Source organism: Malania oleifera, chromosome 1 (assembly GCF_029873635.1).
Source record: "Malania oleifera isolate guangnan ecotype guangnan chromosome 1, ASM2987363v1, whole genome shotgun sequence".
NCBI classification, from domain to species: domain Eukaryota; kingdom Viridiplantae; phylum Streptophyta; class Magnoliopsida; order Santalales; family Ximeniaceae; genus Malania; species Malania oleifera.
Genome location: NC_080417.1, coordinates 119,207,683 through 119,225,583, shown reverse-complemented (window position 1 = coordinate 119,225,583; position 17,901 = coordinate 119,207,683). Strand labels below are relative to the sequence as shown.

The 17,901-nt window shown below is 34.4% G+C and overlaps 1 protein-coding gene across 2 annotated transcripts in view; it reads right to left on the bottom strand.

Annotated features, from left to right (window-relative positions):
• LOC131163670 (uncharacterized) overlaps positions 1–8,965 on the bottom strand; it is a 29,223-nt gene extending 20,258 nt beyond the window's left edge. The window contains exons 1-4 of one of the 2 annotated variants that reach the window (XM_058120326.1): positions 8,774–8,965; positions 8,563–8,665; positions 8,362–8,466; positions 3,274–3,359 (exon numbers count right to left, since the gene is read on the bottom strand). In XM_058120326.1, coding sequence (XP_057976309.1) covers positions 3,274–3,359; positions 8,362–8,466; positions 8,563–8,665; positions 8,774–8,826 — 347 coding nt within the window. In that variant the 5' untranslated portion in view covers positions 8,827–8,965. The remainder of the gene's footprint in view (positions 1–3,273; positions 3,360–8,361; positions 8,467–8,562; positions 8,666–8,773) is intronic. The other variant, XM_058120331.1, reaches the window with a different exon arrangement.
• Between the last annotated feature and the right edge of the window lie 8,936 nt (positions 8,966–17,901).

The following is a 17,901-nucleotide window of genomic DNA, read 5'->3' as shown; positions in this document are numbered from 1 at the left end:
ATGTCTACTTACAGTGTTTCTCTTGATCAATGGCATGCTTGTTTGGGTCATCTTGGTCATCCATCTCTTCAAAAACTATAACAAGGATTTCCCATGTTCAAGTCTGTTTCTCATTTTGAATGCTCTGTGAGATAGCTGGGAAAGCATGTTAGGACATCTTTTCCATCTAGAATCAAGTCTTGTAGTAAATCATTGTTTTCTCTAATTCATTCAGATATTTGAGGCCCATGTAGAGACAAAATTTTGACTGGACATCAATAGTTGTGTCCTTTGTGAATGATTTTTCGCATATGACCTAGATCTATTTGTTAAAAGACAGGTCTGATTTTTTGAATGCATTTCCTCAATTCTGCTAGGAAATAAAACCCAGTTTGGCATTGGTATTCAAATTTTTTTATCTAATAATGCACTTGAATTTGTTCAAGATGAGCTTCAGTTTTTTCCTTGTCTGAAGGGATTATTCATCAAACATCATGTATGGTAAACCCCCACCACCCCCCCCCCCCCCAAAAAAAAAAAAACAAAATGGAATAGCTGAAAGAGAAAATAGACATCTACTTGACATAGCATGGTCTCTATTCCTTCATATGCATGTTCTAAAACCTTTTGGACCAACGCTCTTCTTACAACCCGGTTCCTCCTCAATAGGGTGCCCTCCAGTATTCTACAAGGACAAATTCCTTTCCTTATCATATACCAAGAAACATACATGCACTCTATAGTCCATCATGTATTTGGATGCACATGTTTTGTTCATGTTCCACATACTAGTCAAGACAAGTTCTTTACTCATGTTGTTATATATGTCTTTGTTGGGTACTCGAGAACTAAGAAAGATTATAGATGTTATGATCCCTACACTCATAAGAAATATGTTAGTTTAAATATCACTCTTTCTTAGGGAACACCTTATTTCTCTACTCTCTAGTGGAGGGTCCTCATTGGATGAATCTATTTTGAATCCATCAAGGCATCAATGACTTATGATCCCCCCCCCCCCACCCAAGTGTTGATCTTCCTATTCCTACAATTATCTCCCTTCAAAATCTTCTCTTCTTCTCCAAATCCAACAATTAATGACCTAGAGAAACAATTAAAGGTTTATGAATAATGAAAAGCAAGCACAGACATCACTACCACCATGCGACCACCCCTTTTGCCCATCACTATTCTGACTTCTAGTTTTGGAGATCCATCCCAATGTGACTTGGATTTTCCCATTACTTACCGAAAAGGTACTCGAACATGTACTCAACAGTCCTTAGTTGCTTATACTATTGCTCATTATGTTTCAATTGTTCACCTTCCTAGCCTAATGCATTCTTTTTTGTCTTGCCTATTTCTTTTGTTTCTGTCCCTTCCTCAAATGTTGAAGCCCTCATGAACCCTAGGTTAAAGCATGCAATGGATGTAAAAATGGATTCCTTCACCACTCGAGGGGCATAGGACTTGGTGGATCTTCCTCCTGGTAAGGAATTAGTTAGGTTTTGTCAAGTCTACACCATCAAATATCTTCTTGACCGCTCTATTTAACGGTTTAAGGCTTGATTGGTTGCCAAGGGGTACACCCAAACATATATGCTATTGATTATTTTGAGATCTTATCTCCTACTTCTCGACTAAATTTTGTTCGTGTATTGATCTCATTGGCAGTTAATCCTGATTGGCCCTTATACCAGTTGGATGTGAAGAATGCCTTTTTATATGGTATTGTAGGAACTAGGAAGAGGTATACATGGAAAAACCTCTTGGATATGGTGCTCGGAGGGAGGATGGTAAAGTATGTAGGTAGCATAAGCCTACTTATGGTCTTATGAAGTCTCCTCGAGCCTTGTTTAACAAATTTTGGTACTGTAATTTTTGCATTTTGTTTTATCCACTGCTACTATGATCATCAGTTTTTGTCTACAGAAAACAAGGACAGGTGTGGTACTTGTACTTCTAGTAGTTTATGTGATATCATCCTCAATGGCAATGACTAGAGCAGGATTCAAGATGTTAAGCAATGACTGTAATCAAAATTTCAAATCTAAGACTTGGATGTTCTTTGTTACTTTTTTGGTATTGACATTGTACGTGTATGAAAGGGTTGAATCTATCTCAGTAAAAATTGGACTTGCTAAATGAGACTGATTTGTTGAAAGCTAAACAAGTGATATTCATACGGATCCCAATGTTAAGTTGTTTAGGGATGTTGGACCATACTTTGAAGACAAATGTCAAAATAGGCAGTTGGTTGGCAAGTTGATCTACTTGATTGTCACTACACCTGACATAACTTTTGAAGTGGGGATGGTGAATCAAGTTATGGAAAATCCCAAACAACCACATTAGATATTGTTTATGGCATCTCAAAGCTCTTCTGGCGGAGGTTTGACATATAAATGTAATAGAAATTGCAAGATCATGAGATACTCTTATGCAAATTAGGCTAGATATGTTGATGATCAAAGGCCTACTACAAAATATTGTACATTTATAGGAGGTAATCTTGTTACCTAGCATAACAAGAAACAAAGTACTATAGCAAGATCTAGTGCTGAAGTAGAATATCGAGCTATGGCTAATACTATAAGTGAGCTTATGTGGCTGAAATCTCTTATGTCAAAGATGGGATTCTTGCTAAAATAAAAAATAAAAAAATAAAAAAACCAATAGATATGTTTTTTCATAATCAAGTTGCCATTATATTGCTAGCAATCTAATGTTTAAGAAAAAGCACATAGAAGTTGATTGTCATTTTGCGAGGGTTGTTGTGTTGAAGAAGATCGTGAGGACTCCCTCTGTAAAATCTATGGATCAATTAGGTGATGTTTTTACGAAGCATTTATTTAAGCCCACCTTGTCTAATGGTTGCTACAAGTTGGGGTCAGCTGAAATTTGTACACCTCCAGCTTGAGAGGGGAGTGTTAGAAGAGAATATGTAATTTTAGTAACTAGAATGTGCTAATGGAGGTAATTTTATCCTTAAGACTTTATTATTAATAATATAGAAGGCAAACTTGGAGCTGTACATAGACTCCAAGAAGCTGCTGCAAGTTTTCCCTCTCATTTCTCTTCTCCTCTTCTTTTCTGTCCACTCCTCCATCTCTAACTTGACAAACACAAAAAATGAAAGTAGCTAAAATACATTGATTACCTAAGTAAGGCATACTTAACAGCATAGAATCCCATTATTCTACACACAGAATTTATTTAAAGGTCAACTAGATAAAACAAAGAAACCTCAATTGACTTCTTCAGTGTAAACATATTCAGTGATTATGATTATACCTCCCTAACTTGTCATTGTTAGTTACATCTAATAACTGATAAATGAACTCTTCAATCTCCTCTTTTGTTCCTTTCTCATAAGTCCCCTGCCACATTCAAATGGGAAGCGAAATGGTAAGTATGAAGAAATATGAAATAAGCTATACAATGTATAATACACTTGCAAAATACAAGTACATAAATGTATTAAGCAATATACTTGCATGCCTGTGCACGCACATATGACCATACATGCATACAAACACATAAAATAATAGATCAATAAAATAATATATATGAGAGTGAGTTCAAATAATATGTTCCTAAAATCAGTATGTTGCATTGTTACATAGAACATGTTAAGCGAAGCAACTCTCTCAAGAAGATGTTTGTTGTATATTCAAATGGACCCACATACTCACTACTATTATAACACATTTTAGTTTCATTTCCAAGCTTCATTCCCTTTTCTCTTTTAATGTTAGCATGAAAATGCTTGAACGCAACACTGTTCTTTAGATTTTAAAGCAAAAGGCTGCACTTTTCACATACAACCATCAATAAATTTTATAACATATGAAGCACCACTAACAATTTTATCATTAGTAGTGCAAAACATTTGTGTGAATCAAATAAAAAACATGTGATCATCTGCAGGAGGGGATATCTGAAATAAATTCTGTGTTGTTTCCCAGCTAAATAACAAGTGCAAGCCTTTTGAAGAAGAATATGGCTTAAGCAGCTTGGAAACACAAGCGAGAAAGAATTTGACATTCTTGACAAAAGGCAATTCCTTTCTAATATAGTTATGCCAAGTGTGCCTTGTTTCTTTCCTTAGCCACTTCTAGATTGCCTTCAGTGAGCACCGGTGGAAACCAAAGATTTACATCTCAGAAATATGTCAAACACTAATTAAAATATATTTGCACCCAAATTTGGATTCTGTATGAACCTTTCCCAAGCTAACAATTTTATCTATAGCAGGATTTTCCATCCTAATAATAAAACTAATATTACCATTAGTGTAACATGCAAAGGAGTCAGGTCAAGAAGTAACATGGAATGAGGTGGCTGAATCAACAAGTCATGTGGAGTCTTGGCATGTGAGATTTACACATCATCATTACAAATAATAACATCACCACAAGATGAAACCACAATTGGATTTTTTCTTCTTTCTTTTCATCACCTCTCTCCTTGGATAGTTCTCTTTTCAATTTTCTACGCTCTCTCTTTGCATATCCAAGCTGCCCTCACAATGACAGCATTTGATTACCTTCATTGACTTGGATCTTTCTCTTGACTTGTATCAGTTGTTACCAACATAAGGTTTTCTAGTTCTATTTCACCCCCGTTTTTAGTAAGAAGTACCCTCTAAATAAGAAGAAAAAATGTAATAAATGTAATTCTCTTTCCTTCTTGTCTTTCTAGTAATCATGCTATCTTTAACCATGCTCAAGGTCCACTCACCATTAGAAGTCGAGTCGCTAAGTGAGACTACCAAAAAAACTCATATAAGCAACACTTGCACTTTATTACTGAACACAATCTTCATTATGCATACCACTATTCCCATCTTTGAATTTCAATCTCAAAAGATTTTTAATCAAAAGATATTTGCTTTGTGCAGTTTTCTGTTCATAAAGAGATCCCAAATTTATGCCAAAATTTGTATGCATCAATTTCTAGAGCAACATTGTCAAATACACTTTGGTCAACCTGTTGCCAAATTTGTCCAACAACTTCTCTGTTCAGTAACTCTCAATCATTATCGGGTCTTGTTTTGTCACTTGGTAGAAACAATTCTTAGCAATACAAAATACTTCCACTCTAGTCTACCAAAGAGGTAGTTTAAGGATGTGAGCTAGAGCATAGGGCAAGAGCTCTCTTCTATTTAATCCACAAAAAATCAAAACCAGACACAGTCGAAGCTCCCTTACCAATTTGTTCAAGTGACACAATATATTATAGCCCTGGTCGTCTTTGTGCAGAACTGCAAATTAAATGAGAATCACAATGGCTCGAGAAGAAATCAATCCTACACAACATAAACATAACAACATAATAAAATAACAACCAACAAAGGATACAAGAAACTTTTATGTGGAAAACCCCAACAAAACTTTCCACCATATCAATAATGGATTAACAAGTTCTTCCAGCAAAATTAGATATCATGAATCAGAAACAAATCATAGAGTGTGTAAACTCTTGGATAACACAATAATGCTCATTACATGCAATGGATTTCAACAAAACATCAAGAAAAGACCTCAACAATGTCACCCTTGCCAATAAGCGTCCAACACCAGTAGAAATAACTTCAATTCATCATGATCAACATACTGATATTTTATCAAAATAGAGCTTCAACAACCATCTAGTCTTGGCTACAAAGAAGAAGAAATAGTGAAGAAAAACTCAAGCTTTTTCTTCTTAATTTGTTTCTTCCCAAAATCAACCCTCAAAATCTCTATTACAATATGACTTGTGTTCTCTCACCTGAAAAAACCAAAAACAAAAAAAAACAAAACAAAACAAAAAAAAAACAACCAACTATAATTATTGCATGGCAAGATTTCCATGCAAAACCACTGACAAAAAATTGACTTTTTTGGATTCAAAATAGTGGTTGGTCCCATTACATGGGTGCTGCGACAGGGGTATTCAATATCTTTTGTCCATAAGTCAATCCAAGCAGTGGTCTTTAAAAGGGATCTAGCAGAATCAAAGATCATTTCATTACACAAACTTAGTTCAGTACAGGTTCTGGGACATTCGCTGCTCATTTAAATATGCATAAAATTTTGCAAGAATGACCTAAGCCTCTCGTTGGCTCTTGTTGGTTGTGCCTCATACTACAGGTTTTTGCCTCGTCCCTCAAGATCTCAGCAGGATGGACAGCTTTCTTCATCATCTTCTAGAATTTCTTAATGCAGTCCTTATATTCCCCTACCCAACATCCAGCTACCATCCTAAAGTCCAACTGCATCAAGAGTCTAGTTTCATTCAAAAGCAATGGTGAATCCTGTATTTGTTTTTCAAGTTTTTCTCTACTCCTTTGTTGCTCTTGTAAGATCTTTCATTCAAAATCAATGGCAAATCCTGTATTTGTTTTTCAAGTTTTTCTCTCCTCCTTTGTTGCTCTTGTAAGATCTTCCTAAGCATTACGTTTTGGTCTCCTTCCACTTTATGTTCCAAAGACTGATATTTGTTTGAAGAGTTCAATTTCCTGGGCTCCAAAGTGAGCAAAAGACTGTCCCTTCGCACCTAACTTCTTATCAATCATATTTCTTTGGGTCTTTCCTGTTTTTCTTCCAAAAATCTTTTCCTTTTGGTATGGTCAATCACACATTGCTCCAACAGTGCAGAGTGAATCTCTTGCCTAGAATAATATTTCTCATGATAAATTTCGAACTGTTTCTGAGGGCAATTAGAAGACCTGAAACCTTAGAGATGTTATAGTCCTTGCCTCTCTTTCTCTACCATGCACAATACCTAATAGATGTGTTGTCCATGCATAGTCCTACCTTGACCAATTCAACTTCCTTCCAGGATTCTTGTATTTCATTCATTCCGCCAAATGGAGGTCCCTTTTCTTAATAAAACTGTCTCACAAGAAGCCTTTTCTTCTAGGGATGTATTGAGCCTAGCCAAGCTAGCATCAGAACACAGTTGGAGAATATGCAATGCTCCCTCTATCTCCAATTAGCAGGAACAGGAAAAGTAGTCACATTCGAGAATGTACAGCGCTATGGGCATCCATTTCACCTTCCAGGCAGGTTTGTTAGCTCCTATGTTCAAAATTAATTTGTCCACTCTTTTATCTAGCTCCTTCTTGTAATCAATCCTGAGTGCTCAACCAACAAGCATTGAAAGACTTTCCTTGCTGAATACTATGACAAGTAGTCCACAAATAGAGCAGTTGATGGCAGCAATACAGAGTTCCCTTTCCTTCTGCAGAAATTAATGGTAAAAAAGGTTTCTGCAAATATAGCAGGCACAAGGTGATGTAGGATGGGAAGTAGGTAATCAGATGGACACATTGTCCCAGTTTGGAGACCAATTTCAAAGAATAGGATTGGGTCCTAAACCCAATGTGTTTAGTAATCAGTAGTTACTATATGTGCTCAGTTTAATTAGTAGTAGGCTTATGCTCATTTAGGGTTTTGTTTGTAGTAGCTGTGTCTTTTAGGGGATCATTTCTTATATCTTTAGGGGTTTATTTGTAATTTTCTTGTAACTTAGGCTTTCTTAAAAATAGGATGTAGAAGCCATGTAACAGCTGTTTTTATGAATTTCAAAATTGTAATGAATTTAGCCCACCACCCCCCCCCCCCCCCCAAAAAAAAAATTGTATCTCCTCCTCACTTCTTCCTTCCTCATTTTTTCCTCCTTCGCCTCTCCTCTCTTTATTTCCCCTACAGTTTCTCCCTTGGCTATAATTCCACATTGTCATTTTGCATCAATCGATATCAGAAACCAAACATGATCTCCGTTCTTCCATTTCAATCCCTTACTTTTTCCCTCACATTCATCTTCTTCCTCTTTTTTTTCTGTTTAATTCCAGCCCTTTATACAGCAAAAAAAGGAAGACAAAATACAGAGTCAACTATGGCCGGGACATTGCCCAATAAAAATGAAGCAAAAGGCCTTACAAGGATGTTTTGTATAGTTAGCAATTATGCCATCCACACTTAGCTAGGAGATGACTCGACATTTGCAAAAGCAAAAAGTAACATTTTTATATATACCAAATTAAAAGTGAAACTCCATCTCCAACACATCCAACCAACAAAGTAACATGTTGCCGGAAAATCATTCTAAAATAGATTTTGATATTTTGAACTAGATTAAGCTGCAAAAACACTATGCCCTCTCCAACAACACAGTTCCCCAGAAACTATTTTCCACTGAACCAAGCGGATCAAAGTAGAATCAAAACAATAGATCAACCATTTCTGTAAGGGCATCTACTAACCAAATTAGTGCCTTAGCATGAATAATAGTTTGATTTAACACATGCTACTAAAAATAAAAGGGCGCATTGCAGGCCCTAAACTATGCAGGTACCATGTCAAAACAGCAGTTGTTTAACAAACCACTTACTTTAGCAATTACGAGATCCTCGAAAGTAAGCCTTTGATCATGACGCTTCTGCGAAACCAATTCAAACATTCTCTCGCCAAGAGGTCCATGCAGCCCAAAATAAGCCTATAAAATAAGTGGAAAGAGACAATTGGTGAGATTTCACGCTAAAAAATTTTAAATCAAAGAACAAATAAACTGAATTTTGTGAGGGGAGACAACCTGGAAAACAGAAGGGGAGATGTATTCACCATTGCTCTGCGATTGAGAGGCCAGTGACGCGAACAAGGTTTTGAGATCTTCCAGTTCCTTTTGTGTAAAAGCCCTACGATTATAACGATTAGAAAGATTTTTTTTTCCGAACATAACGATAATAAGCATCCAATAACATGTGTCTGTACATCAAATCAGAGATAGAGAGAAAGAGAGAGACCTAGAAGCAGAAGTGAAGCGAGGATCAGCGGAGGGAGACTGAGCGTTGCCCATCGCTCCGGCGAGCTGGCGCCCCGTGCTGGAGTATTTGGGAGATGACAAACAGTTTCAAATTTCAGTTCCGATTTGCTGCAGAGCGGCTGTTGCCAGGGAGAATTAACTAACTTAATTGAATTTGTTAACAAAATTATTTAAACAAAAATGCAACGCAAGGAAGGAGTTTTTTTTTTTTTTTTAATATAATATTCTCACCCGAAGGAAAAAAAAAAAAATGAGGCAAAATTTTACTCATGTTCCCAAATTCTGACCAATTAAATTTTTAAAAGTAAAATTTAAAAAAAATAGTAAAGGTCACCGATTCATTACGGTGCTACTCTCTCTTAATTACATGCGTAAAATTCGAGTTTTTTCCTGTTTATTATTAAAATAAAATAAAATATTAAATAATATTTTATTTGGGAAAAATTTCTCAAACTAATGTTCACGTAATCTCGCAACTTGATGCTACGAGATTTGAAGCTGATGGGCGAATAGAAAAGTGACGCAAGGCAGAGTAAATCTCGCAGGACCAACCTGCGAGATTTAAAGATTCAGCGCTTCTGGTGGTGACGCGTGGCACGGGACTGAGCAAATCTCGCAGGAGTAACCTGCGAGATTTACCGGCTATATATATATATATAAATTAAAATTTAAAATGCTTATAACTAATTAAAAAAATAGAATATTTTAATTTGAAGTTAATAAAGCAAAATGTGTTTTAATTGTAAAAAAATTATAATAATATTTTTCCAAGGAAAGCTTTTGAATGTACTCAATTTTTTCGACAATTAAATTAGTAATTATTTGAAAAAAAATTCAAAAAAATAAATATTTTTTTAAAATAAATATACTAAAAATACTTATAATAGATAAAATTTGAATTTTTAGATAAATATTTTTTGTAAAAAATTCTTTTCATTGGAGCGTAAATTATTTAAATCTCAAGAAGTTAAATTTTTAAAATAGTCCTATTTAATTTAGAAAATTTAAATTTTTAGAATTATTTATTCATAATGACAAACTATTATCGTAAAATTGGAGTATTAATCAAAAGAACGTGATATTTACAAACATTTTAAAAAAAGAAATTAGAAGATATTGATAGATAATCACGAATCTAATTTTACTTACTAAATTGGCCCTAATTAAATAAAAATGAAAAAAAAATTTATTTCAACTTATCTGAGTTGGTAAAATCCTACTTCACTCAATCTAATATTTATATAAATATATATATATATATATATATATATATATATATATATATATATAGCTCATACTCCTATTATTTTGAAAATAATTTTTTATCTATTATTTGTCATAAACTCATAAAAAGATCATATTATTACTTGTTTTATATTGTCAAGATAAATTAAAACCGAATTTATAATTAGTCTACAAACCAACCAACAAGTAGTAATTAAATTATCTATATACACTTAGCAAAATAATAGGTTGGTACCGATTCTATGAAATCAAAGTGATTATTATGATCTCCAGCAATTTCAGCAACTTGTAGATGTTACGATACCATTCAAACTTAAAATAATAAAAATTTGCTATCCATTGTCATTTTGGGTGAAGGTTTCGGCACTTTACATGTTGCAACATATATATATATATATAACTGTCATGTGTCATTTTTTACATTTGGTAGTATTTAATTCTTTGGAGCAAAGGTCGAATCTTTCACTGTTTAATTAAATAAAAGTTATTTTATTTATCTCAATTTAATTTGAAAAAATATATAAATAAATTTCAAAAGTATGAAGTGTGCACAAAACACGTGACTATACAAATGAAATGAAAATAATCAAATGTTATACAAGTGAAATGAAAATAATCAATTATATATACAAAAGAAATAAAAATAATCTATACTATACAAAACGAAATCAAAATAATCAATGATATACAAACAAATGAAATGCAATGAAAATAATGTTAAACTACTTCGTGCCACAGCAAGGTCATCTCCAGGGTGGTGGTGGCTGCCGTCTGCGTCTGCCCTTTCTCTGCTGGTCATCTGCATCAGGTGTCCTATCCCGTCATCCTGGATGTGGATCATCTTCGCTAAGAGATACTGCATAATCATTATCCATGCGAAGCACATGCGAGGAGAACTGATATGATGTCTCAGGACGAGAACGAGGTGGCATAGCGGGTGCATCGACCTCCTCCCCATCAAAAAGGTCGTCCAATAAAAATGACATCGACAGAGTAGCAACAGAGTCAGATAGGGCGTCAATCGATCTACTCGACGATCCGGCAATATTAGCTACAGTGGAAGGCGCATACCGTGTTGACGGACCGAACACGTACTCCGCCTATACAATCGGTGGCGAGGAAATGGGACTCACTGGACGACTAGAGGATGCATGTCGTCCTCCTCATACTGGAGCTAGTCGACCTCCTCGTGTTGGTACATCAGGTCGACCTCCTCGTACTGGGATCCGTCGACCGTCCTCGTGGACGAGGTCCAATGCGGCACTCATCAATCGGTGGACTATAGGATCTGACGAGATTTGATCTGCCTCAATTACTATGTCAGCCTGTAGGATATGACAATATTTGGTTAACCCATGCATATCGTAACGTATACATAACAAAATGAATTGTGGGTTAAAGTCTTCTTACAAAGCTCAAATATACAGCAATGGTTCTGTCGACGAAGCGACGTGTAATGGACCTATACCAAGTAAAGTATGGGTTATCTTGATGCATCGGACCGTCCTCCGCCACTCCTGGTATAATGTAGTCTCATCGATGCTCCCATGCAGTGATGAATATCGCGTGCATAGTCGACCAGTCTGTGACCCCTCGACCGCGCTCATCCATGCCGTGGAGGTCATCCCCAACTATATCTACCCCCGATGTCAAAAATCGATCGGGAATGCTCTGTCGATGCCCGAACTGTCGCATGAATCGGTCGAAGAGATACCACTCGATAATATGAAAGCATATGAGTGGCACTCAAGCTACCCACAGGTCACTCTCGACCGCATAGTCAGGAGGCAGGTCGACTAGAATCTTAGCCGTGTAGGGCATCCATAGGAACTGCACTTAAACATAAACAAAAGTTAAGTTAAGTGAATTATACATAATTGAAAGAAAAAAAGAGAATACCATGTGCTATACTTTACACATTTTACCATGACCCTAAAACATTTGCAAGTAATGTAATAACATAGTTTGAGAATGCAAAAACCTATAATATCTATCAGCATGCAATTCATATCATTGCATCAGTCATGTAGGAGGCATTTAAATTCGCGCTCGGGAAAGAAACAAAGACATATTCACTTGATAACAACGTATTTTTAATACTTATAATAAAAGTGACTGTCATAATACTACTCGTATGAGAAAATGTTTGACAAAGTAATGGTGATGAAAAAAAAATCATGTGTTAGAGAATATGAATCACAAAAATTGAAACATTATTTTTTTTTTTACGAACCCTAGCTAATCCTTTGAAGCACAACACAACGCATTATTCATAGTTATACCTTTATTTGAAAGAGTTTTGTTAATTACGTAACTAAGAATGATGACAATGGTAATATTTCCTTTACAACATATTTTTCTAAATAAATGGATTAGTTGATTGTGAGTTTGGTCAAATAACAATAAACTTAAAATGATAAGATCTAAATTTGGCTTTACAAGGGATTTGTTTGCGATTGAGAAATAAGCATAAGAGTAGTTGTAAATGTTTCATAAAACAAAATACTTGCTCATTATTATATATATTTAGTTAAATTAATATATAAAATAGCAATAATTATTTATGTTGTGAAGATGAATAAAGAAGTCGACATTGCTAATACAACACCGTCGAGATGACCGATAATAGAAATATAAACTCAAGGGACATATGATTCTAATTTACTACTTACGCAAACAACTGCTAGCAATTTACCTTTATTTCTCAAAATGTGGTAATGTCTAGAGAATTGTCTCTAATTGTGATCATCCTCTACTTGAAAACTTAACTAGTTGGAATAATAATAATATTATTATTATTATTAATTAATAAATATGTTTTAATTTTGGAGGTTAAAGTTAATTGGGAGTTGAGGTAGATGCAGCTTAATTAATGTAAAATACAAGTGTAGTTTTTGCCTATGGTATTATTAAGTCTTAGAACTTAAGACTGTTTGGTCGGTCCATCCTATTATTATTATTAATTAAGAATAAAAATAAAATAAATAAATAAATATATTTATTCACTTTAAATAACAAAAAATATTACCCCAAAAAAATGTTCAAAGTTTTTTGTGCTCCAAATTTGACTAGTCCCAAAACACAAATAAATATGTTTTAATTTTTGGAGGTTGAAGTTAATTGGGAGTTGGGGCAGGTGCAACTTAATTAATGTAAAATACAAGTGTAGTTGAAATTAATTTTTGCCTATAGTATTATTAAGTCTTAGAACTTAAGACTATTTTTAGTTGTACAAAAATATTAATACAATGAAAATGAAAAATACATTTGAGATGAGAAAAATGCATCCAACGTCTACAAAATACATGATGGAGTAGGTTTGCGTATCTCTAAATCACAACATTCTTATTTTATTACAATAGTTTTTTTGAAAAAAATAAAACCATTTTATTAATATTATTATTGTTGCAAACAGATATGAAGATGGGGAATCTGAATTTCTTAAAATGTATGTCATGCCAATATACAGTAATTTTAACTTTGCAAATATTAGATATACATTTACACCTAATAATTATTAGAAAATATTTTCTTAGTATTATGCATGTGAGCAGTAAATTGAATAGACAGAACATGAAAAAAAAATATAAAAAAGCAAATAAATTAAAACTAACCTTCATCCAAATGCAGCTATGAACCGAAAAAATCCAAACCAAGCTATGAAATAAATCCAACTCAATGTAACAAATTCAAATTCAGTAAGTAAAATAATGAAATTCACGTTTTTGCTAAATAAAAAATACCTACCCCTTCTTCTCCCTTAAATTGCTTTCCTCACATTCGAACGGTCACCTGCGCCCGAACGATCACCTGCGCCCGAACGGTCACCTGCAAGCTTTGCGAATGGTCACCTGTAATCTCTGCCTCTCTGCAATCGCCTGCCGTCTCTCCCTTTGCAAACGGTCTTTTGAGCACTTGGGAGGGAAATCAGCAGACGAAGCAAATCTCGCAGGATGGACCTGCAAGATTTTCCACATGTCACACGCTGCGCCATATTAAAGACAAATCTTGCAGCACCAAGCTGCGAGATTTTTGCCACGCGTCGCCTTCCCAAACGCTGGAACTTTAAATCTCGTAGCTTGGTGCTGTAAGATTTGCTAAGCCCTGTGTCACGCGTCACCTTCCCACTCGCTGAGCTTTAAATCTCACAGCACCAAGTTGCAAGATTACGTAAGCATTAGTTTGGGAAATTTTTTCCCAAATAGAGTAGTATTTAATATTTTATTTTATTTTAATAATAAAATGGGAAAAAACTTTGTAAAATTCACATAAGGAAGAAATTTGAATTTCAAAAGCATTTGTTAGAATTAATGTCATAAGAATGGTTTTTAAAATTTTATATATATATATATATATATATATATATATATTGAGAAATTTAGAAATAAAGATAATAATAATTTTTATATTAACAGTGATAATAACAATCACTTGCCGACCAAAACTTATGATGGATAGGGGCTAAAGCACAACAAAATATATTTTAATATTTTTAATTTTATGAGATTAATTTTTACTATTACAATAAAAAAACAAAATCAAACCTTAAGTCTCATTGGGTGGGGTTAGATATATGAATCATTTTTCGTCAATTTATGTGATCATGGACCATATCTTTTGACAGATTCAGGAATATTAAATTCTTACTCACTATCTCCTCCTAAGTTATTTTAGGTCTACTCCTACCCCTCCTACTATCCCCAACAATAACTAACTCACTCTTTCTCACTGGTCCACTATGCGGCCTACGTTGCAAGTGTCTGTACCATCTGAGTCACCCCTTCTTTATCTTATCCACTACAGGAGCTACACCTAACTTACTGCGAATATGTCCATTCCTTAATTTATATTTCAATATTATACCACTCATCCATCTAAGCATTCTCATCTCGGGAACTTTTACTTTATGGATATTATGTTTCTTCATCGCCCAACATTTTGATCCATATAACATAGCTGGTCTAATCGTTTTTAAGGGTATTTTATGATCACAGATGACACTTGAAGCACTTCTCCATTTTATCCAACCTGCTTTAACTGTAAGCATTACATCATTTTCAATTTCTCCTTCCGCTTGCATGATAGATCCAAGGTATCAAAATCTACAAGTGCTATTTATTTTTTTATCATCAAGTTTAACTTTATCTCCAATATTTCTCCTATTATTACTAAAATTACATTTCATATATTCTGTCTTATTTCTAGTTATCCTAAAGTCTCTAGATTCCAAAGTTTCTCTCCATAATTCTAACTCAGTCTCTACTCCGTCCTTAGTTTTATCAATTAATACAATATCATCTGCAAAACAACATATTCCATGGAACCTTCTTTTGAACACTCTTAGTCAGTTGGTCCATCACTAAAGCAAAAATACAAGGACTCAAAGCAGATCATTGATGTACACCTATGGTGATTGGAAATTCTCTAGTTTCTCCATCTATGGTTGTTGACTTTTTGAGTCTGATACCTATTTTGATGTTGACAAAGCACCAATTTCTTATGTGTGTTTGAAAGTGCTTGAACAGGTTTACTATTCAACACACACATAAGGCAAAAGAGAAATGGAAGTCAGAAGACTTAAAGCCTACTTCAACTGGTGCATTCCATGGAGTGAAGAGTAAAAGAAGAAGACATTTTATTTTCAATTGTATTGCATTTAATTTTTTATTTCTCTAGTTTGTAATAATGCATGCATCTGCATAATATGTTTAAATGCTTAGAACAACCATAGATAGACCCTAAGGACCAGCACATTTTACCAAAAATCTTTTTCTAAAAAGACTAAAATTTTACAAAGTTTTTGGAATAACTTTAGGATCAAAATCAAGGCAAAAACAATGCCTTCGGTCAACCGAAGGTCAACCAACGCCATATTTTTGGGCAAAATATTAATTATTAATGCCCTCGGTCAACCGAACCAAACCAGTAATAACTAACTTGCTCGACCGAACCACTATTTGCCCAGAAGTCAAAGTTTGACTTGCCCGGTCGACCGAACCTGTGGCAGTATAAAAGTCATGGTTGACCGAATGATTAAAAGTCAACATTTGACTTCACGGTCGACCGTTCCAGTTTGAACACACCGCCCTCGATCGACCGAACCAACACATGTCTAACACCCAACTACTTGGTCGACCGAACTTTGTAGTTCATTTTTGCCACGGTTGACCGAACCCAGAGGAATGGTTAATCGAACCTTGCCTTGGTTGACTGAACCTACAAAGGGTTCAAAATCGCCCTTATATGGTCGACCGAATTTGCAATTCAAATTATCTACAGTTGATCGAACTCAATGATATGGTCAATTGAACCTTTAATATGGTTGACCGAACCTCTCGAGTTAGAAATTTTTTAAGGTCTAAAAAGTCATTAATTTTTTAATTAAACTTTTCCAAAATACCAAGCATGTCCCTCAATAGTCAGATTTCCTGAACATCTATAAATACCCCCTCCATAACTTAAATTAGTAGCTTTGATTAACTCTAAATTTCTCTCTAATTCTTTCTTAATCAAAGTTCCCCTAAATCAAGTTTTATTTGTAAAATCATTCTTTTGGGGCAAAAATATTTTAAGCAAATCTCTCTCAACTCTCTTTTACTTATTTATTTCAAAATCATTTTTGTAGAGAGAATTTTATTTTGGGCGTTTTATTTGCATATACTCTCACTTGTTATTTATTTCCCGAAAATCATTTTTGAGAGTATTGCTTAGGTTTTCTCCTGATTATTTCTTTGATAAATATTTTTGGGAGAAAATTATTTATAACACAAATATTTTCTTGAGCTTAAATTCCTAAATTCTCTAAATATTCTTTATTTGCAAAAATATTTATAAGAGAACAATAATACTTATTTTTTATATATATTTTATTTGTGCAAAATTATTTGATAGTACCCTTTCTCTACTGAGTATAATGCATATCATTAGAGAGTGCATATATTTGAGCTTTAATTTGTACATCTCAGCTTGTATTTCAGAAGCATGTTTAATGCACAAAAATGTTTTAATGTACTGGTTTGGTTCATCCCATTAATTGAATTGGGGAGTCTCAGCCTCGTAAGTGAGACCGGTTTGGTTCAATCCAAAAATTGAACTGAGAAGTCTCAACCCCATAAGTGAGACAAGTTGGGCTCAGCCTTGTAATTGAGCTGGGGTTTACTTTTTCCCGTAAAGAGAGGTTGTAACGACTTCTACTCCGCCCGTTTAAGTGAGCAGATTTAGTGGAATCCCTGAGGGGTATGCCCAAGGCCGGGACGTAAGCTAATTTGGCTGAACCTCGATAAAAAATATCGTCTCTCTCTTTCTCTCTCTTATTTATATTTTTGCACTTAAATTTCCGCATGTGTATGCTCTCATTTATCGTTATAATTATTTGCATGCACATCTCTTTCTTAAATGAGATATGTTCCATGTGTATGTCTACATTCATCATTTTATTAATTTACGTACACATGTGAAAATGAGATATGATATGTGGTGAATTGGCGTAAATGTTTAATTTAGTCAAAATGTTTTTAAAACCCAATTCACCCCCCCTCTTGGGTTCACACCAATTCAAACAATAGTCTTTACACTAGTTATTACTCCATCGTGCATATCATTAATGACATCAAAAAACCTACTACATACACCATTTTTTTCTAAAACCCAGCATAAAACTTCCCTAGGTATCCTATGATATGCTTTCTCAAGGTCAATAAATATCATATGCAAGTCCCTCTTCTTTTCCCTACACTTTTCCATTAATTTTCTTAAAAAATATATAGCTTCTATGGTAGATCTCCCAGTTATAAAACCAAATTGATTTTCCGAGACCTTCGTTTCTAACCTTAATTTTTGTTCAACTACCCTTTCTTATAGTTT